Source organism: Jaculus jaculus, chromosome 17 (genome assembly GCF_020740685.1).
Source record: "Jaculus jaculus isolate mJacJac1 chromosome 17, mJacJac1.mat.Y.cur, whole genome shotgun sequence".
Taxonomy (NCBI): domain Eukaryota; kingdom Metazoa; phylum Chordata; class Mammalia; order Rodentia; family Dipodidae; genus Jaculus; species Jaculus jaculus.
In genome coordinates this window covers 23,932,756-23,955,091 of record NC_059118.1, presented here as the reverse complement: position 1 = coordinate 23,955,091, position 22,336 = coordinate 23,932,756, and the positions used below count along the sequence as shown (strand labels likewise).

The window sequence follows — 22,336 nt, the reverse complement described above, 5'->3', positions numbered from 1 at the left end:
ACTGTGAGGCTTCAGGGTGCTCGTAAACTCTTTCCTGTTTTGGGCAGCAGTGCCCCCTGCCCGGGCGCACCAGTTCCCCCCACTAGCTTGCACACAAGGAGTCAGGAAATGAGGACAAACTGAGTCAAAGGGAACCAGAGCTCTGAGACCCACCGAAGGCCCATGCATGTGGCCGGTACAACACCCAGCGTCCACTGGAGGTCGGTCTCATCCCTCACCTGCCAGGGGCTTCTAGGACCCCCGTGTTCTCAGGAACAGTTATTAAGAGAAGCAATGGATGCAACCGCTTTGCTTAGAAATACCTTTATTTTATAAAGGCACGGGTCATTCTGTAAAGTATTTTTTTTTTTAAACCACACTTATAAAAAAGATGTTCACAATTCTTAGGAAAAAAAGCTGAAAATGTTTCTTATTAAGTCAGGGTTACACAAAGGTTATATTTATAATATATATTTGTATATTTATAATTTAAAGACGAAAAATAGGGAATGGCAAAGCGAAGGCTGCTTTTCCGCTAGATCTCGGAGACTTGATCGTTCCCCACAAACAGTGTTTCTTGACAGAAGGGGTTCACAAGGACCATCCCAGTGTCGCGATAGTCACCGTTGGCCGGAGAGCGTGGCTCTGACAGCTGGTCCTGGGGAGAGAGGGAGGACGCAGTGAGCTGGGAAAGGACCGAAGGTCAGCTACCTAGGAGGCGGGGGCACTCTTCTGAGCATGTCTGCGAGGCGGGATTCCAAAAAGGGGTGACTGAAGTGGGACCTCTGAACATGGGCAGCACAGTCTCATGGGCTGCCCAGCCCTGAGAGTAAAAAGGGGCAAAATAAAAGGTGAAATGCTGCCTGGTTGGCCATGTTGTGAAATGTGCAATTTCAACCCACCTTCCCTACCATGATGTACTGAAACCATGAGAACAATAAGTCACTTCTCCCTCAGATCGCTTCTGTTAGGTGTGCGGGTTCACAGCCCCAAAAAACTAGCTAACACCTGGACATTCATTTTGGGATTGCTTAGTAGACATTTTCTTCCCTCCCTCCCTCCCTTCCTCTCTCCCTCCCTTCCTTCTTTCTTTCCTTCCTTCCCATCTCTACTGCCAACGCTGATGCACAGAGCTCTCTCCACTGTTCTTCCAGATTTTCACAGAAACTTCTGGAACAAGCTTCTTGTTTCTGAAATAGCTCTCGGTTGCCAGAGACGCTATCGCCTTCCTTGTGAAAGTCTGAGGCTTATGGTATAGGATACGCACAAGGGTGGCTTAGTGCCCTCGTGGGCCAAGCTGCATCTCCTTGCCACCCAGCCTCTACTTCCTGCCTCTCTTTCACAGACATCTGGGCAACATCTCTGCTTTTCTAGAAAACACCTAAAGGCGTCGCTTTGCGTGTGTGCGCGCGTGTATATGTTTATGCTCATGTGAGTGCAGGTGCGTGTGGAGGCCAGAGGACCTCGGGCAGTGTTCCTCATATACCACCTACCCCCCTTTTTTCTTTGTTTTTAAATTTTTTAAAATTATTTTTATTTATTTATTTGAGAGTGACAGAGAGAGAAAGACAGATAGAGGGAGAGAGAGAGAATGGGCGTGCCAGGGCTTCCAGCCTCTGCAAATGAACTCCAGACGCGTGTGCCCCCTTGTGCATCTGGCTAACGTGGGTCCTGGGGAGTCGAGCCTTGAACCAGGGCCCTGAGGCTTCATAGACAAGTGCTTAACCGCTAAGCCATCTCTCCAGCCCCCCTTTTTTCTTTTGAGATAGGGTTTTTCATTGCTCCAGAGTTTGCTCGTTGGTTTAGACTAGCCAGAGAGCGCTAGGGATCCTTCGGTCTCCATTCCCCCATCACTGGATTCCAGGCATGCGGCACAACACGCTGCATTTTATTTTTCTCACTTTGATTTTATTTGATTAAGTATAAACTTCGTATGGACGCATCATATGTTGGTACCATCATTTCCCTCCTCCCTGCCCCCAATCCACTGAGGGCCCTCCTCCGTGGGGTTGCTGGCATTCACCATGGGCTTGTGGCTTAGGAGTTGTGACAGTAATAGTCAGGGAGAGGGGCAATGCCTTTGGATGTCGCCTCTACCCTGTGGCTGACCCCTTGTATTTCATGTGACCGCTGGGGATTGGATTTAGGTCCTCATGCTTACAAGGCAAGTATTTATCCACTGAGTTACCTCCTCAGCCCCACGTACCACCTTTTTTTTTCCTCTCCTGCCATCCACTCATCAAGTCTGAGAGGCCTGCCAGTCCCAAAGGGCCAATTAATTCCTTCTCCTCCCCGGACCTCCCAGAACCCCGTCAGCATCACTGTGGGTTCTCGCAGCAGCGAAAGCGTTGGGCTGGGCTGGCTGGATTCTCTGGGCGGCTACACAGCAGATGGTAAGTGAAACGGTCGGCCTGCCAGCCCGCCTCGGGAGCGGAGCAGCCTAGAACCCAGCTCCTCGGGGCTGGGAGCACTTGTGGACCCGGAGGCCCATGTCTGGGTTCAAGGGTTAATTCAGGGTAAAGACAGGAAGGAAAGCCTAAAGCCTTGGCACTTTCAGGGTGTTTGGGGGCAAACTGAAGTCAGCTGACCAGCAGGTGTAGGGATGCTGGCCAGCTGTCAGGGTTGCTTAGACGCAGTCTAATGGACAGCCTCAGGTCGCTGGGATGAACTTCCAGACACAGTTACGGAAGAAGGGATTTACTGAAGCTTGCATACTGAGGGGAAGTTCCATAATGGCAGAGGAAGCTGGCCCACTTTCACAGCCTCAAGTCACTGCCACCCACACCGTAAGTAAGCACACTTCAGGAACTTCGGGCAAAGCTCAACCGCTCTGCATATCTTTAGACTAAAATTCCCCCAGTGCACCTTGGGGCTGGACCCTAGGATCTGCCCCCAGTGACACTGCCTCCAGCCAGGCAGCTGAGATCTAAATTACAAGCTTTAATAAGCTTCTGAATATATTGGGGGGGCGATCCATTCAAACCACCACAAATGGCTTCCTTGGGCCTGGAGAGATGGCTGAGCCATTAAGGTGCTTGCCGGCAATGCCTTCCCTGGGGTGGCGGGAGTGGCTGTCCCTTCCCTGGCTTCTCATAGCTCTTTGTCTATTGCTATTCTTGGTTCCTCTAATTTGTCTTGTTTTCCAGGATTCATCTCCCCTGAGAGCAAACTTTCATCTTCAGTCCCCCAAGACTGCCTGCCACAAAACAGGTCTTCAATGAGCATCACTGCGCTTTGCAGAAAGCACCCAGCGGTGGGGGGGGGGGGGGGTTCTGGGTACAATGCCAATCAATGGCCACTCAGGAGGGCTGGGGGTCAAGTGCTTGGATGACAGGGCCGAAGCTGGCCAATGGACCAAGGAGCAGAGGCCCTGTGGCTCTCGACGGCGCTGGGGGGCCAGCACTCCTGGGGCGGGGGCCGACACCCGCGGTTATGGGGTCCTTACCTCCGAGGTCTCCAGGGACTGGATCTCCCTGGGCAGCTCCACCGCGTGCCTGTTGAAGTAGTCCATGGTGATGGCGTTGTTCCAGTAGCTCAGGTTGTTCTCCGGGTTGGCCGTCTTCTTCCTCTTCCTCATGCAGCACACGGTCAGCAAGACGGCTGCGGAGAGAGAGTACCAGAGTCCCGCTCAGAGGAGGACAGGGATGGCGCCAGCCCTGCTGGTGACAAGTATCCCGTTTCCCAGCGGGGCCACAGGGCACTATCTAGCCACTCACCCATTCATTTGTTTACCTTCTCTCTCCCTCCTTTTCCCCAAATTTACCTCATTCGTTTAATCTCTCTCTCTCCCTCCTTCCCACCCCACACTTTCCTCATTCATTTGTTTTCTCTCTTTCCCTCCGAGAGAGAGAGAGAGAGAGAGAGAGAGAGAGAGAGAGAGAGAGAAAGGGGGATAGGGGGGAGCTCATGTAGCCCAAGCTGGCCTTGAACTTCTGATCCTACTGTCAACGCTTCCCAAGTTCTGGGATTATGACGACCCAGAGTCGCGTCATGACTGTTAGGCACAGGAGCTACATTCTCAGCTCATATTCATTTTCTTGCTCTTTCATTTTATTTTATTTTATTTTTTGAGGTAGGGTCTTGCTCTAGCCCAGGCTGATCTGGAATTCACTATGTTGCCTCAGGGTGGCCACAAACTCACTGCGATCCTCCTACCTCTGCCTCCCGAGGACTGGGACTAAAGGCGTGCGCCACCACGCCCGACTCCATTTTCTTGCTCTTTTGACTACCATCCACATATGTTGAGTGCCCACCGTGTGCTAGAAGCCGTTATGGGTATTGGGGAGATGCACGAGGGGAGCACTAGCCATCCTGAGCTTCCAAACTCGTGTGTGCATGGAGGGGAGCAGAGGAGGTCAGATGATGCACAGGTCGTGATCAAAATGGATTAATAATGAAGATAAAACGGCGCAAAGTGAGAAAGATAAAGAGGGGCTTGACTGTCGTGATGCCAGAGGCAGGGAAGAAGGCAGCCACATGTAGGATAAGCAGCGTGTTTCAGGAGGAGACCATAGCATGTGCCAAGGGCCTGAGGTACAGTAGTCAGCAGGAGGCGAGGCCAGAGCCGTGTTTAGAGGTGCAGCCCAGAGTCTCGTGAGAGGCTTCTGCTTGCCACTTGGTGACATGAGTTGCTGCAGTGCTGAGCTTTCAACGTGAACCAAGAACAGGCTTTGCTCATCTGTTGAGAGGGCTCCCAGAGTCTGACTGCAGAGGCTGGCTCGTGTGCTCTGGGCTGCACCTATAGGACGGAGCTCAGCAGGAGGATGACAGAGGCCCGCCAGGTAAAAATCACTGGGGCTGGAGGGATGGCTTAGCGGCTAAAGCATTTGCCTGCAAAGCCAAAGGACGCAGGTTTGATTCTCCAGGACCCACGTTAGCCAGATGCACGAGGTGGTACATGTGCCTGGAGTTCGTTTGCAGTGGCTGGAGGCCCTGGTGCACCCATTTTCTCCCTCTGTCTCTGTGTCAAATAAATAAATAAACATAAATCCTTAAAAAAAAAAACACCTGCTTCCTTACAGTTAATTATAGAAGACTTATTATGTTCCAGGCACATTAGAAAGAATTCCTTTAATTCTCCACTTAACCCCACGAGGTCACTACTATTACGAGTCCCCATTTTACTGACAGGAAACCTGAGGCCCACCCAGAGGGGGCCAAAGCGAACATCTAGACTTGTGAACTCTCAAGTCTGTGTCTTTCAGCACTAGGGGTCTGCCCGAGACCAAAGCAAGGGCACTAGCAAGGCTCTCCAGCCTGTCCTCACACCGAGTGTCTTGTGACTCCATCTGTGACAATCCCTGGGGGAAGGAGCATCCACTGGTGAGACCAGGGATGAACCGTAGCTCGAGCATGTTCCCAGGGGACCTCTGCCGGTGGTGAGGCACAGTGGCCTATCCAGATTCACGCAGCACAGCGGTGATGTGACAGAAGTCCTCCGGGGAGTGTCCAGCGAGTGAAAACCAACTGTACCTTGGAGAACCTCCAGTCGGACGGGGTCAGCAAGGGCCAAACCCTCCCTGTGCCAAGGACTGGAGGTCCAGGCTGTGCTGCCCAGAGGCAGCACCAGGGGGCAGCAGAGGACCAGCTCCCTCTGCAGCAACCTGAGGGCTTGGCCAGCATCGGGCGGGTGCTACAGAAGGGACAGCTACAGAAGGTGGCACTTAGGTAGGCGAAGGCCTCAGAGCCCAGACTCTGGTCTCTGAGGGCTCAGTGGGACAGTCTGTCACTTCCTTCAACCCACCGATCTTACTGGCGTGTCAACCTGACAAGCTTCTGAACCAGGTCAAGAGACAACTTGAGCGCGCTTCATCTGCTCTTTGATCAAAATGACTTCTGGTTTGCTGACCGTCCCTCCGGGTGCTCTGTGGAAGCCTCTCTGACCACAGGAGGCTTCTGAATGGGCTAAAGCGGATTTCAAGAATGGGCTGGCATAGGACTTTTCAACTTTTGTCTCTCTCTCTCTCTCTCCTGCCTGTTCAAAGCCCTTTCGTTATGGATTGAAGGAGAGAGAGCCAGGAAGTGGGCTGGGGAGCACAGCCTGGAAACTTTTTATTTAGGTCACCTCCTTATTCTATGGGGAGACACCAAGGCCCCTAGCAGGTGCACAACAAAGGTTCCCTCCACCCCCACTTTCCCTATGTCTTTACTGTTCACAGCCGCAGCCTGTCTCTGTTTGGTGCTGTGTCTAACAGCTCATACTGCCCCGCCCCCCCCGCCCCCCCCCCGCGAAGCCTGGGTCTTTGCAGAGTACTGTGGCAGGGATCTTGTTCACCCAAGGGCTGCTGTGTTGCAGGATAAGCTGGGAGTGGGGACAGGGAACCCCATTACATGCCTGCTTAAGTTCATATTTAATTATATATATACATATATAATTTTTTATTTTTATTTATTTGTTTAAGAGTGTCAGACAGAGAGAAAGATGGAGAGAGAAAGGATGGGTGCACCAGGGCCTCCAGCCACTGCAAAGGAACTCTAGACACGTGCGCCCCCTTGTGCATCTGGCTAACGTGGGTCCTGGGGAATTAAGTCTTGAACCGGGGTCCTTAGGTTTCACAGGCAAGCGCTTAACTGCTAAGCCATCTCTCCAGCCATATATATAAATGTAAATATAATATATAACAATATAATATTTAAGTTAATATTTATATTTAAGTTTATATTTCTCTTGAGACATTTCCAATGTTTCTCATGTACTGTTTTGGTTCCTTACTGGAAGCCAGCCTGGCTATAGAAGAGGGAATATGTCCCGAGCCAGGAAGGCCTGGGTTCAAGTCCTGGCTCTGTCATGTACTGAGGCTGGTAAGTCACTTCATCTCCGATCCACACGGACTTCCGATGGAGAACTGAGGGAGTCGTGAATGCAAAATGCCCAGCACAATGCCTGGTGCCTAATTGACGAGAAATCTCTCCTTGTTCCCTCCCCCTCTCCAGCATCTCTAGAAGCGAGATCTAGAAAGGAAAATGTGCACTGCGCGACTCTTGGGGTCTCAAGCTAATGTTCCACTTGAGGCTAAGAACTTTCATCTCAGTGTTGTGGCCTTTCATCTGGGCCAGAAAAGCCCAGCTGAGGCCCAGGGAGTCTGTGATATGCTCCCAGCACTGATGCGCCGGCAAGGCCTCTTAAACCCCCAAGATCAGCTGTGGGCAGGCACAGTGTGGGAGCCACTTCCTTCCCTGTGGAGCTGAAAGTCTTCAACTGACTGAAGGTGACCGCCACGGGAACTCTAGAGGAAATGAGCTATTGTGATAGATCTAAATAAGATCTTCTATTTTGTATTTAAGATCACTGTTTTCTTGATAATTTATTGCTATTTTTTTTTTTTATCATTGTTGGCTTTTTTCATCTTCTCCCCATCTCAACTAAGGCCAAAAGTCTATTGCTGGGCTGGAGAGATGGCTTAATGGTTAAGTGCTTGCTTGTGAAGCCCAAGGACTCCGGTTCGAGGCTCGATTCCCCAGGACCCACGTTAGCCAGATGCACAAGGGGGCGCACGCATCTGGAGTTCATTTGCAGTGGCTGGAAGCCCTGGCGTGCCCATTCTCTCCCTCTCTCTCTTTCTCTTTGCCTCTTTCTCTCTCTATTGCTCTCAAATAAATAAATAAAAATGAACAAAAGAAAAATAAAACACAAAAGCTCCTCACTGCCATTCCTTGCACCCCTCAGCAAAGTCGGGTGTAAGACCCCCCCCCCACGCATTATTCTGACTTTCACAGCCTTCGGGATGGGCATCCCAGGTGTGGAAATGCACCCTCCCCCTGCACCACCTCGGGGCTCCTGCTCTGAGGAGCACAGTGAGAGCCCAGCCCAGCGGTGCCCCTCTCCAGACCACCACCCCCCTGCATAGCCCATGCCGCCCCCACCCCAACCCACAGCAGCAGTGGTACGGCGCACACTCCTCCTCTTGGGATTCTCCTAACAGCTGGAGGACTCCCACGGGCCTGGCAGAACAATCCTTAGAGCCTCTTTGCATTCCAAGCCCTTTCCTCCCACCCCATTTCCTCCATCTCCTTCCGCTGATGTCAGGACTGCACAGCAGTGTGAGGCTCTCTCCCTGCTTACCCCAATTCTTGCTGGGTTCTTACTGCGTCCTGCATGCCTGGTCCATGATGGGCCCTGAACTAACACGGCGGCCATCAGTCCAATCGGACTGATGAGAAAGCATTGGACGAGTGGTTAAGCAACAGCCTAAGTCTCGCAGCCAAGTGCCAAGTGCTGGCGTGAGCGCAGTGTTCAAAGAACAGAGAGCTGTGATGGCGTCTGCTTTCCGCGCCCTCGTTCTATAGATGAGGGACTTGAGCCTAGGAGCAGGAATGAGTGGGCCTGGGGTGAGGGCCAAGCAGGGCTGTGGATGGTCAGTATCATCCTTTGGAAAGTGACAGTGGGGCCTCAATCTTGTCTTGGGGTACAGAATGAGGCCAGGCCTGATATAAGGCTGCAAAGCTGGGGAAACCATGGGTGGTTATCCTCCATAACCTGGCCATTGAGAGTATGCCTAGAGGGCTGGAGAGATGGCTTAGCAGTTAAGGTGTTTGCCTGTGAAGCCAAAGGACCCAGGTTCAATTCCCCAGGACCCATATAAGCCAGATACACAAGGTGGCGCATGTGCCTAGAGTTTGTTTGCAGCAGCTGAAGGCCCTGGAATGCTCATTCTCTCTCTCCTTCTCTATCTGCCTCTCTCTCTCTCTTAAGCCGGTGGCACATGTGTCTAGAGCTGGTTTGCAAGGGCTGAAGGCCCTGGCGTGCTCATTCTCCCTAAAAAAAAAAAAAAAGGCTCTGTCTGGAAGCGCACGATGGTTGCCAGCAGGGGGCGCTAGCTTAAAGCACAGACGGGCCGTCCAAGCTTGGCACAGCCGTGGCTAGCGATAACCTCTGCACAACCCCACCTTGCCGCAGGGTCTCTCCCGCTCCTCTCATTGGTGGATCAGCCGCAAGGAGACGAGTCTCTCGGCAGTACTTCTGCCTGGTCCCAACCTGTTCGGCTGTTTTCATGACAAGAATTATTGTGACTGGGGTTTTCTTCTGTGGTAACTGCAAAACCATTTAGGTTTTGTGAATGAATATATATAACATGTACATACACGTGGGTGAATACATATAACATGCACATGTACACATGTGCATATACATTTATATAATTATATTTACACACACACACACATATATATATTAACTGCATAATAAATACAGCCAAGAATCATAGGCATAATGACATTTTATCCCTTGGAAGACTTTGCTGATTCTCCAGAGTCTGTTCTGGGACAAGCATCTTGCAGGCTGTTAAGTGTCAGGGTCAGGGAGGCCCTTTGCCTCGTCAGGCTGAACTTGGGCTGGTGACACAAGACACCCGCAGCGGTCCTGGTTCTCTGATGTTAGCCCCCCACAGCCCCATCTTCTCATGGGGTGGCCAGGAGGAGACTCTCTAAGTAATGGGCGTGGGACAGGCAGGGAGCCTGACAGGACCTTCAAACTGTTGTTTGGTGAAAACCCTGATTACGGACAGGTGGGTGAGGGGCCGAGGCTGCTGGCAGGAGGTGGCAGGTCCTGGGCATCCTGATGGTGGCAGCAGAGACCAGCTCAGAAGCCACATGGCTCCCGGCTCTGTCCTACTTTGGCCTGGATTCAATTGCCTTCTGTTCCGGGGACATCTGAAACCCTGTTGTTGAGAGTGTGTGGCAGGATTCAGGAGACGAAGTGCTTCTCAGCCCTGGCACACGCATTCCCTTTCAGCCACAGGGTGGGCTTGTGATGTGGAAGGCAGATGAGGTACAGAGCTGGCCTCCCTCTCCTCAGGCAGTCCCTGAATTTACTATACCCACCCCCAATCCACTGCCATCTGACGCAGGAAAATTGCCCCTGACCAGCAGCCCCGTGGTGGTCTACACTCACTCTGCTACCAGCCTGGACTGACTGGAGTACTTGGCCATCTGGGCAAAGATAGGGTCCTTCTGTGAGATCTATGGAGTAGATTTGGGGTACATGGAGACACTAAGGAGGGCTCACCATGGGCCTTCAGGCCTGGAAGAGCTCCACTTCCCCGAAGACCAGATGGGACAGGGTTACGGAGATGGCACCAGCAGGTGGGGACTTCTGTGGATAGAGCCGAGAGTGCTGAGCCCAAATGAATGTTTTATCTTGGCTTCCTCCAAGGGATCGAGGTTGGCCCACAAGAGTCACCAGCCAAGGACACAGAGCTAATACAGAGAAAGCCAGGACCAAGCCAACAGTGATGAGGCAACCATGTGGATGATGGAAACGCCAAAGGAGTTGGGTTCTGTAGTTCCCATGGTGCTACAAGAGCCCACCGTGAATGAAGTCTGGATCTTTCTTTAGAAAGTAGCATGTCCTACCCCCTCCAGCCCCAGCAGCTGGGCCGGAGAGACGGCTCAGTCGTTAAAGCCTAATAGACTGAATTAGACCCCAGATGCACAAAGTGGCACATGCATCTGGAGTTGGTTTGCAGTGACCAGAGGTCCTGGCGTGCCCAATCATCTCCCGGTCTCTTTGAAAATAAAATTAAAGAAAAGAAGGTAGTAAAGTAGTATGTCCTGCTCCCCACCCCCACCCCAGCACCTGCCAGCTCCGTTCAGAGCTCCCAAGTGTCCTTGGGGTGCTGCTCTGGGCCGTGTCATTGCTTCTGGCTCGGATGATATTTGCGTCCGGCCTTCAAGCTTTGCAGCAAGATCTGCTCTAATTTCGAAATCCCACCTCTCAGAAGGACCGGAGGAGGAGGAGGAGGAAGCACAGGAGTCATTTTAGGACAGGAACACGCAGGTGTCTACCTGAGTGGTGATTTACTGGCCGACAGTGCCACCCTTTCTCAATCTTCTGTTTCAGAACTGGGCAGGGCTTTAAACCCATGTGTTTTCCCATGAAAGATAACGAAGCTGCCATCACTGAGAATGAGGCATTCAACTTGTAAATACTTTTTTTTTTTTTCCTGGTTTTTCGAGGTAGGGTCTCACTCTAGCCCAGGCCGACCTGGAGTTTACTATGTAGTCTCAGGGTGGCCTTGAACTCATGGTGATCCTCCTGCCTCTGACTCTCCCGAGTGCTGGGATTAAAGGCGTGCGCCACCACGCCCAGCCTCATAGTAGGTTTTTTGATGGGGACATCAGACCCCTGACTTCTTACTCGCCGAGGGACAGGCTGCAGCAAGGAGGGGCTGGCGGCTTTGGGTCAGTTGATTAGAATGATAAGAGCAAAGCACGGAGCGCCCGTCACCCGTGAGCATTGAAGAGGGTCGTGTAGGAGTGCCTGGGATCGAGAACTCACAAACCTCTCGAGCCGTCACTTAGCCTGTGAGTTAAGAGCTGGGTTTTGGCCAAGGCCAGTGGAACTTCCTATTACAGGAAAGCTTCAGGTCTTCTCTCTCAGGGGAAGGGAGAGAGGTGGGGCAGAGGTAGACAGGGAGAAGAGAGGTAAGACCTATGGAAGGTGGAGAGGTAGGGGACGATGGTGAGGAATATGGACGTAGATCTTCAGGGTCAACTGTCACCTGTGTTTCTTGGGAGCATTAACAGGATGTGCTTGAGGCAGGGGAATGTCACGATAGAGTACTAGGTGGGAAGACAGATGCCTGCAGTACCCATCTCAGCCCTGCCTGGCTCTACTGCCTGGATTCTGGGCGAGCCAAGTCTCCTAAAGAACGTGGCATTTCTTTCTGCACCATACGTGGATGCATTAGAATGCCAGTGGGGTCCTCCCGAGTCCTGGGCATTGTGGCTTTGTAATCTGGGGACACTTGAGCAATATCAAGGACAATGGAAAAGGAGGCTCATGATTCTTGTCTTGCTACCTTGTTTTCTGGAACTCTGGGATTTTTTTCAGCTCACCTGAGGGCGGGGAGGGGCTGCCCAATTCTGGTGTGGCAGGAGAATAGGACATAGAGAGACAGGTATCAAGATTGACATCAAGAAGCCACTTGGCAGAGGAACTGGAAACCTTCCTGACCTGGGCACAACAAACAGAACATGTGCCAACCCACAACATAGTGGGAGAGGCAAGTGCTATGCAGGTGATCTAAAAAGGGTCAGGAGACCTGTGACCCCAAATTTTTTGAGCATAAACCTTTCCCCAGCTCGCTAGTCCATGTTCCTTTTCAAGCTTGCCTTACTCTCTTTTTCTTTCCCTTTTTCCTTTGATTCTTTCATCCTTTCCCCTTCCTCTCCTCACCTTTCTTCCCTGCCTTTTTTCCTTTCTTTTCTTTCCTACCTTTCTCTCTCTCTGCCTCACTTCTTCATGGTGTATGACTGTGGTGTGTGCATGTGCACGCGCAGGTGGAGGCCACAGGTTGATGTTGCGAGTACTTGATCCCCCCACCTCATTTTATTTGAGACCATGTTTGCCACTGAACTGAGGAATTACCGGTTTCACTAGACTAGCTAGCCACTGAGCCCTGGATCCATCAGTCACTGCCTTCCTGGCTGTGGGATTAAAGGAATGAGCCCACACCTGGCTTTAACATGGGTGCCAGGGATTTGAACTTACGTGGCAAACACTTTACCCACTGATGTACAGCTCTACCACTTTTCTCTTTCTTTTTTAAAAACTGTATTTATTTATTTGCAAGCAGAGAGAGATAGAAGACAGAGAATGAATGGGCCTCCTGCCACTGCAAAGGAACGCAGACGCATGGGCCCCTGTGCATCTGGCTTACGTGGGTCCTGGGGAATCGAACCTCAGTCCTTTGGCTTTGCAGGCAAATGCCTTAACCGCTAAGCCATCTCTCCAGCCCACTTTTCTCTTTCTCAATAAACTGTCTCTATTTCTATGAACAACCATGGCTTCTTGGCACAATTCTTCGTTCCAATTCTTTTTCCCCAGTTCCAGAACCTGGAAAATTTGAGCCGCTGCCCTCTGAACTCAGATCTGTGCCAGGAGAGCAAGGGAATTTTGCGGGGGGGGGGGGGGGGGGGGGTGAGCCAGTTGACATGGGAGAGGAGAAGAAGGGGGTTAGGGAAGGTGGGAGGGGCAGGGCACTTACAACAGGAGGAGATGGGCACACTGATGGCTAGGATGACCCAGGCGATGTCCATCTTGCTCAGGCAGATGGTGGCTCTGTGCTGGGGCTTGTCGCCTTCTGCCACATGGGAGACGTTCCCTGCCGTCCCCGGCTTCCAGGTCCCGGCGGGTACCAGGCGGTTGAGGAAGTTTCCCGTGGCTGTGGACACCACGGTGGAGAGGGGACTGGGCACCCTGTCTGCCGTGGTGGTGGAGGAGGCTGAGGTCCCCTCAGCGGCCGGAGAAACAGTGCTTTCTGAGACCCCGGGGGGCCAGGCCGGCGCCTGTGGGGTTGTGGATGCTCCCTGAGGGACCCCCTGGGAAGGGGCCGAGACACTGGCATCGAAGGCCTCCTGGGTAGGCCCCGCCGCGGCCGTGAAGACCCCAGAGCTGGCAGACAGGGGTCTGTCAGTGTCAGGGGTGACAGCGAGCCAAGAGTCACTGCGGCTGGGGCTGCCGCGCGCGTGGCCGCGGGGGCGCTGAGAAGGCACTGGGGCGGGGGGCTGCGATCGGGCGGGGGGAGCTGAGGCTGCTGGCGCCTCGGGCTCTCCTCCCGGGCTGGTGAAGGTGGAGCCCCCGCCCTGGTCAGCTTTGCTAAGGCCTGGCTTGTCCTCTTCAGGTAGCAGGGGGGTGGCGGGGGGTGCCCACGAGGTACTTCTGGGTGCCGCGGTCGTAGCTACCGTCTGAGGCTGCAGCGCAGGGGAAGAGCTCCGGAGGGGGGTCCTGGGGGTCAGGGTGGAGGGGTCTGGCTCCGCGGACCCTGTAAAGTTGCCCTTGTAAATCTGGAAGATCTTCCCCAGGGGACGCTTCTGCCCCAGATGCGTGGAACTCTGATTTCGCCCTCGCTGGCCTTCCTTCCTCGCCGGGTGGCCACCCAGCGCAGGGGGGCCAGGGCGCAATGGGCCGCCGGCCCCCTTCCGGGACGAGCCGGGGGGCCTGGGGGGCCTCCGTGTTGTGGCCCTCGGCGGCGTTGGGGGACGGCTGGTGACTCCTGCTGGCTTTGTTGGCGGAATGGTCGGGGCAGGACCTCCCGGGGGGCGGCCCTCTGGGTGGGAGGATGTGGTTGTCGTGGGAGCTGGAGGTGGACCTGTGGGTAGAGGGCCTTCAGGGCGGGGGACGGTGGCTGCCACCATGGCAGTGGACTCGGTGTTTGCAGGAGGGTGCTCTTCTGCATGGGGTGTCGTTGTCGCCATGGTAGCCGTGGCCTGTGAGGAGGGTCCATCAGGATGGGGACTCAGGGCCACCACGGAGGAGAGTCTGGTTGAGCTGTGGGGTGCGGTCACCATGGTGCCCGAGGGACTGCTTGAGGGGAGGGTCTGGAGAGATTCCCTGGGAGATGGTTCCTGGACAGCAAGTACCAGTGCTTTGGTCAACACCAAGGTCAGGAGGAAGCCTGGAGAGAGAGGAGAGAGGGGAGAGATGAGGAACGAGAACCAGGCACACTGCCATGCCTTCCTCACCCGGACCTGGCAACGCTGAGGATGTGGAGAGGCTGCCCTGAGCCTTCCGGAGGACCCATCCTGGCACCCTGGAATTCCGTGGGACATAGAAACACTCGTGGAACTGGCCAGGTCTATGAGGAGGGTGTTTCCAGCACTGATAGAGCGGTTCTGGGCAACCTGGAGCCAGCCACAGAGGCTGATGCCACCCTTTCTCAAATGCCCCAGCATGCCATCAGCTGCCCCCCCCCCCACCACTGCACAGCTTCTCCGGAGAGGAGCAGGAGCCTGCGGGGAGTTTGCTGCTTCCATGAGCACCTCATATTTTGCAGCTGGGCAGCTGTCAAGGCCAGCTTGACCACAGCGGTGCGTAAGCCGCTCACAGTGGGCTGAATTAAGAAGGCTTGGCTGGGCAGAGCTAATCAATTCTAGCTCCCCTTCTGGAACCAGGCCAAATGTGCTCCTTCAGATTCATTTGATCAACAACTGCCCGCTTCTCCATCCCATCACCAAGACGAACAGGGCAAACCCTGGAAGAGCTTGCCTAAGTTCACAAGCAATCCTAAGCGAAGGCGGAACTATTCCCGCGTCACAGGAGAGCGACAGGCAGATCACCGCATGGGTCTAGACCAAGGCAAGCAGAGCTGGCTCCTAGAACTCCGCAGGATAGAGCCTGGGACATGGATGCTCCGTAAACACCAGCGGGTGTTGTGGGTTTTGGTCACCAACTGCTTTTCCTGTGGCACTTGTGGGGAACTGGAGCAATCCTAGTTGGGAGTACATAGTCTTTCTGAGCAAGAGGATACTTCTGAGTATTCAGAACACTTAAAAGAAATATTAGGAGAGAGAGAATTGGTGCGCCAGGGCCTTTGCCACTGCAAACTAACACCAGACATGTGCGTCACCTTGCGCATCTGGCTTAACGTGGGTTCTGAGGAGTGGAACCCGGGTCCTTAGGCTTCATAGGCAAGCACCTTAACTGCTAAGCCATCTGTTCAGCCCCAGAACACTTTTTTTTAAAGAAAGGATTTTGCATGATGATATGTATATTTTAAGTTCCTTGAGGAAATACAAAAGCTTAAAATCTCTAAATTTGTAAGCATTTCTGAATGTGTGTGTCTTATTAATTGTAGGAGAACGAGGTATTAAAAATAATATGTCATGTCATTATCAACAGGATATGTGGGGTCCATTGAGATTAGAGACTGTGAGCCTGGCTGGTGTCTCACGAGAGCAGGTGAGAGCGAGCTGGTCTGTGCTACTGAGGAGCAGCTTACACTCTTCCAGGGCCTGGTCCTGACGGTGCGCTTCTCATCTGCACTCCTCCTGTGTATCTCCAGGCTTTTCCTCAGCCCCAGGCAGGCCTCCAGAACATGGGTCTGTCTATCTGACGACCCTCTCACGACCTTTCCTTCTCACCATATGTGATGGTTCATTTTGAGTCGTCAACTGGACGGGATTTAGAACCACCATGGAAACAAATCTCACTTAAGGAGTTTCTAGATTACGATTGGCTAAGGTGGGAAGACTCGTCCTCACTGTGGGTGGCACCGGTCCATGGGCTGGGGTTCCAAACTGCGGGGAAAGGAGAAAGCCGGCCGAGGCCCGCATACCTCTCTCTACTTCCTGCTGCGGTGGTGACGGTGACGATGGGATGCTGGCTTCCTGCTCTGCCCTGCTCTCCTGCCATCGTGCACTCCCCCGTGAAACTGTAAGCTGAAAGAAACCCTTTCCGACATTCTGGTCAGGGTTTTTTTTTTTCTTTTTTTCTTTTTCCCAAAGTAGGCTCTTGCTTTAGCCCGGGCTGAAATGGTGGAATCTGGCCTTGAACTCACAGCTACCCTCCTATCTCTGCCTCCCATGTGCTGGGAATAAAGGTGTGTGTCATCAAGCCTGGATGGTCAGGTATTTTGTTCCAGCGATGGGAAAGTGACTGACTGACCATACCTCCACAGGACCAGGATCCATAACAGATCCCCTGGTTGGGATTCCCACGCACGGTCTGCAACGGTCAGAAAAACTGTGGCCAGGGGGAAGCAGGGATCTGCCTGTGACTTGGAGGTTTCTGGTGGGGGTGGTGGGAGGGAGGACATCTCCTGGTGGGCAGGGATCATTGTGCCTGTGCTGCATGGCTCAGGATCACTGTCAGGTGTGGGGCCATCTTGGAACAGTCCTTGGACACCCCCTTCACTTCTAAGTCAGTGTTGGAGGTGCTCAGAGGATGTAATGCCCTCCATGTCTAGGACCGATGGCTGCCCTAAGCAACCCATTTGTTTCTCCCCACCCCGAGGTTTCTTTCAGGAGCCAGACCAAAACACTAACTTTACTCATTCAAGTCATTGTGGAACTCATGCTTCCTTGTTCCTCACAACCACTTGTGACAAGGTGGGAAATTCAGGCCCAAGGAGACAGGAAACATAGGCGAAGTCACACAGATGCCGAGGCGTGTGGAACCAGGGCTGACTGCGAAACACATGCTTTCCCTGGTTAGCGGCCAGCAGCTACTGCAGGGGGAGGCAGAGGCCCATCAGTTGCGCCCACGGTGGACACAGCGGGCTGTTTTGCTCTGGTCCTTTTAGGGTTCGGGCATTCTGGCTCCGCCACCTCACACCTTGCCGCTCAGCACCACAGGGGCAGCCTGAGGGCTGATGGTGACAATCTCGCAGGTTTGAGGGACATGCTGCTGCAAGCTTCTGTTGGTCTCAAGAATATTGGTTCAATATGAGTGTTGTAAGGAGCTGACCGTTCCCAAGTTCTTATCTCGAAGCCCTTAATTCCCAGAATCTGGGAATGTGGCTGAGAATGAGAGAGGACCTCCAAAGTGCAAAGCCAGGCAAATGAAAGCCAGCTTGAACTCAGTTTGCATTTTGTCCTCCTAAGAAGAAGTGAGGACATCAGAGGGACACTAAGGGCTCATGTGCATGGACAGACCATTTTGTAAGGACGAGGCAGCAAGTAGAAGGCTGTCCATCTGCAGGGCAAGGAGCTCCCAAAGGACTCTAACCTTGGTCCTACCTTGACCTTGGACTCCATCCTCCAAAACCTTTGAGGAAATAATTACCTGTGGCTTAACCCTTTCCTCCAATGGCATTTTATTATGGTAACCTCATAAGTGATACAAGCATTTAATTTTAGAGACGCTCCTCCTGAGAAAGGAGATGGAGACCAGAATGCGTGGACAGGTAGCTTATTCTGGGAGGGAGCCTGGGGATCCGCCACTAGAGGCTGAGACCAGTGAAGCAGCTTAGGAGGGCTGATTTGGGGATACACCTATGAGCAGATGGGGAGCCACCTCAAACACACTGCACCCCATACGATGAGCTTGAAGCACTCAGCCGGGCTCCCATTCTCGCCAGCCAAGGACTGCTCCTTGGGTGCTCATTCTACCTAGTGCACTTCCTGGGTGTCACAAGGCTGACCCCAGAAGCCTCGGGCACAGGGGCTGGCCTGTGCCTAGAGGGTGGCCACTGTCACAGCTGGAGCTAACATGAAGGCACCGGAGGATGGTTGGGCTGCAGCACCAGGCATGTCTGGTACAGTCAGAAGCCCAGGACCAAGGGCACAGCAGTCTTTTGGCAACGGAGTCAAGGGAAGCTCAGAGGTTTAGAGGAGACACTGTCTGACCCCAGGGGCAGGGCCATGTTGGGGATGGGAGCCATGTGGCTTCCAGGAGCATGTCTGTGGCCCTCCAGATCACAGGGTTTAATGCTGTGTGTTGTTTAAACTACTCAGGGAGGGACTGGAGAGATGGCTTAGCGGTTAAGTGCTTGCCTGTGAAGCCTAAGGATCCTGGTCTGAGGCTCGATTCCCCAGGACCCACGTTAGCCAGATGCACAAGGGGGCATCTGGAGTTTGTTTGCAGCAGCTGGAGGCCTTGATGTGCCCATTTTGTCTTTCTCTGCCTCTTCCTCTCTCTGACTGTCACTCTCAAATAATAAATAAAATTAAAAAGTTTAAAAAAATCCTCAGGGAAAGAATACCCCTGGCTTGCCCACAAGAACCCGTGGGGGCTCACTCACATCCTCCCAGCTGAGCCCTTACTCAGTCAGTGGGATTGCTGCTTACTTTGCCAGAAGCTTCCTTCCTCCCTGTGAAGACTAAGATGACCTCTCAGTCACTTTGGACTTCAGAGTTAATCTTTGCTACAGTGAACGGACACCGCCATCTTGAGTGCTGTGGGGTTTTCTCAGAGGAGTGTATTTGGCCATCACAGTGAGGGGCCCTAGAATTCCTCTAAATGAACCCCTTCACCGTCGAGAGGGGGCAACCCAGGGAAGTAACCTGCTCAGGAACAGAGAGCTGCCTGGAGAGTACGATGGAGCCCTGAACACTGGAGAAAGGAAGGTGGAAACTGACGTTTCCCCGAGGTTTTTTTTCCCCTCTTTTTAAAGTTTTTCACTGAAAACTTCCATAACTATAAACAACATACTATGATCATAATCCCCAACCACCACCCTCCCTTTTCTTCCTGCAACACCCCCCCTCCATTGAATACCTTCTTCTTTCCAACTAGTCTCTCTCTCTCTTTTTTTTTTTTTAAGGAGATTTGTGTTTTTTTTTTTAAATTTATTTATTTGAGAGCAACAGACACAGAGAGAAAGACAGATAGAGGGAGAGAGAGAGACTGGGCGAGCCAGGGCTTCCAGCCACTGCAAACGAACTCCAGACGCGTGCGCCCTCTTGTGCATCTGGCTAACGTGGGACCTGGGGAACCGAGCCTCGAACCGGGGTCCTTAGGCTTCACAGGCAAGCGCGTAACCGCTAAGCCACCTCTCCAGCCCGTCTCTCTTTTGTTTTGATGTCATTCTTTCCCCCCCTCACATCACTCATTTCTTGTGCAGGTAATGTCAGCCACCGTGAGGTCACGAATACCTAAGTGGCCTTGATCTTCCCAAGGTTTTGTATGGAGTAAACAATTTCTAGGGGAGTGGGGACCAGTGGAGACGCTTGTGACTGGTTCAGGGAGCTCCAGGGTCGCCGCTTTCCTGAGTTGTCACTCACGCCAGGATAGCGCTTTGTGACCACGTAGCTGCGTCTGAGTCACCTACGCTTCTGTGACCCCAGTAACCACCTCAGCTCCCTAGGCTAGACTTGGTGTAACTGTTTTCTTGTGCCCCGTCTGGGATGAGCAGGTGTTTGTTCACAGTTCCCTGAGGAAAGTCACACAACAGGGAGACAGCCGGGATCACAGCCGTCTTATCAAAACAAACTTTTCCTTGTTGCCATGAAACAGCTAGTGTTCCATCGTCCAACGCCTCTTTCAACCTCTGCCGTCACCTTGAATATGGAAGTTGGACAAGAGCTGACACCTTCCCTCCTTGGCACAAAAGCTCAACAAATGAACGTGATGCGCACTGTCACAGTAAAAATGTGCAAGGCCTTCCACCCAGGGGCTCCCCCGACACGTGCAGATTTCCGTGCAAGGCCCTTTGTGCTGGCCTACACACTCTCCCCCTCACAATCTGGGGCTGTGGCATCTTTGCATATTATTTGCATGGATTTGCATAATGGACTCTGGGACTCTAATTTTAAATATGTAGGAGAGACTGAAACTGAAAGCTGGCTTGACATGGTTAAAACGCGGAACCACTTTTCAAGACGTGGCAGGGCATGGACAAGATGGGCGGGGAGTGAAAGCCCACCCGCGGATGGACACTCAGACGTCGCAGGAAGGCCTCCGTTTCCCTACGATCCCAACATGTATGTGATCATCCAAGGCCAGGGAAGTGCAGCATCTCCTCCTCTTGTGTGTTTGGCTGGCTCGTCTGCAGTCCATACCGGGCGTGGCGTCTGCATCTCGCACAGGCCAGGAGGACAATGTGAAAGAGGAAAGTGACTAAGAACGCGCGATGTGCAGAGCTCTTCCTCTTGCAGGGCCAGACTCCACAGACAGCCACCCACCCGCCTGGCACTGGACGGGGCAGGGCTGTTCCTAGCTCCCTGTGGCAATTGATAGAAACCAGCCAAGGAGGCGGAGGAACCCGTGTGAAGTCACATAGTGGAGAACAGTGAATGGGGATTTGAACTTGCAAAACTTGGCCCAAAAATTTACATTCTCAACCACTTAAAATATTTTATTTAGTTATTTATTTGAGAGAGAGAGAAAGAGAGGCAGGTAGAGAGGGAGAGAGGATGCGCACGGCAGGGCCTTTAGCCACTGCAAGCAAACACTAGACAGGGGCGCCACCTAGTGCATCTAGCTTTATGTGGGTACGAGGGAATCGAACCTGGGCCCTTTGACTTTGCCAGCAAGTGCCTTAACTGCTAAGCCATCTTTCTGGTCCTCAACCATTTTTATTAATTTTTTTTTTTTTTTAATGAGAGAAAGAGCAAGCAAGAGAACTGGAGCGTCAGGACCTTCAGCCATCGCAATGGAACTCCAGACACAAGTTCCACCTTGTACCTATGTGTGACCTTGAACTCTTGTGTCACCTTGTGCATCTGGCTTACGTGGGATCTGGAGAGTTGAACATGGGTATTTAGGCTTTGCAGGCAAGCGCCTTAGCCACTAAGCCAGCTCTCCAGCCCCTCGACCACTTTTAATTACCTCTCCTCCCTCCCTTCTCTCTCGTTCTCTCTCTCACTTATGCTCTCTTGGCAGTGCTGTCACTCGAACCCAGGGTCTTGGACATGTCACGCAAGCTCTACCACTGAGCTACATCTCCTGCCCTTACCAGGCATTCTGTTCTGCCTGCCTCTCCTGCTCTGCCCGTTCCTCAACCCTTTGCTCTGCCCAGTTTGAAGCAGTGATCTATACTCCCTAGGAATTGATTTGTTAGGCTAATCTCTCCTATCTTACTTGATTTCTCCAATATCTACTCCTGGGCTTTATTTGCAGGCAACTAGGGATAACAAGTAATAGCTCAATAAAAGGGCAGGGGAACCCTACTTCAATTTCCTCCTCTTCCCCCATCCAAGGTCTCATGTTCATCTGTGTTTGGGAGAAGAAAAATCATACACTGCAGCTTTCTTATGCATATCTGTTGTATCAGCAATATATTGTAGACTTTGGCTCCTTATAGTTATAAATCTTATTCTTCTTAGTAACTTTCCCTTCCGCATGTTTCCACTGTAAGATGTTTTGTCCAGCGTGCTTTTAAACCCTGTGTCAGAAAGTCACAGGATTTTGAGCCATTCTCAGTCACTAAGCAACATGGAGGCTCAGCCCCGCTGGATGCCTGGGGTGGTGATTTTTAAGTTTTCTGACACTCTTACACTAAGAGGCAGAGTTTATTTCCCTGTCTTAGATCCTGGATAGGCCTTTGTGACCACTTGGAGCAGAGGGCGGAGGTGATGTCTTCCGGCCAAAGCCTGAACGGAGGGGCCACACAGCTTCTGTATTTTTCCTAGCTCTGAGATTCCTTAGGACAGACACAGGAAAAGACTGTGAGTGTAACAGAAATGCGTGAGACCCCCGTTGTCCCAGCACCAGCTGGGCACCAAACATGCCAGCGGGCGCAGTACGTAAGACAACTCTTGTGTGAGTCACTAGTGGATTGCCACCAGCAGAGAGCCCACGAGAGTGTTACCAAGCTGAGGGCAGAAGAACGAACTTCCTTACAGCTCTAAGCCTCTTTGCAGTGCTATTTTTTTTCTTTTTAATTTTACGAGAGAAAGAGAGAGAGAGAACTGGCATGCCAGGACCTCCAGCCACCGCAATCAAACCCCAGATGCGTGCGCCATCTTGTGTGCATGTGCAGCCTTGCACAGCCGTGTCCCCCGTCGTCGGTCTTACGTGGGATCTGGTGGTCTGATGTGTGACCTCAGGATTTGCAGGCAAGTGCCTTAACTGCTAAGCCATCTCTCCTGCCCTGGAGTGCTTTTATTAACTTAACTCTTTAAAAAAATTTATTAATCTATTTGCATGTGTGTGAAGGCACACCAGGGTCTCTTTGTAATTGCAAACGGGTGCCCG

The 22,336-nt window shown here is 52.5% G+C and overlaps 1 protein-coding gene across 4 annotated transcripts in view; it reads right to left on the bottom strand.

The window, feature by feature from the left end:
- Window positions 1-303: 303 nt before the first annotated feature.
- Window positions 304-22,336, bottom strand: part of Tmem108 (transmembrane protein 108) — a 356,822-nt gene continuing 334,789 nt past the window's right edge. For all 4 annotated transcript variants that reach the window (XM_045136942.1, XM_045136943.1, XM_045136941.1 and 1 more), the window contains 3 exons: window positions 12,966-14,375; window positions 3,425-3,579; window positions 304-637 (listed from right to left, as the gene is read on the bottom strand). In XM_045136942.1, coding sequence (XP_044992877.1) covers window positions 515-637; window positions 3,425-3,579; window positions 12,966-14,375 — 1,688 coding nt within the window. In that variant the 3' untranslated portion in view covers window positions 304-514. The remainder of the gene's footprint in view (window positions 638-3,424; window positions 3,580-12,965; window positions 14,376-22,336) is intronic.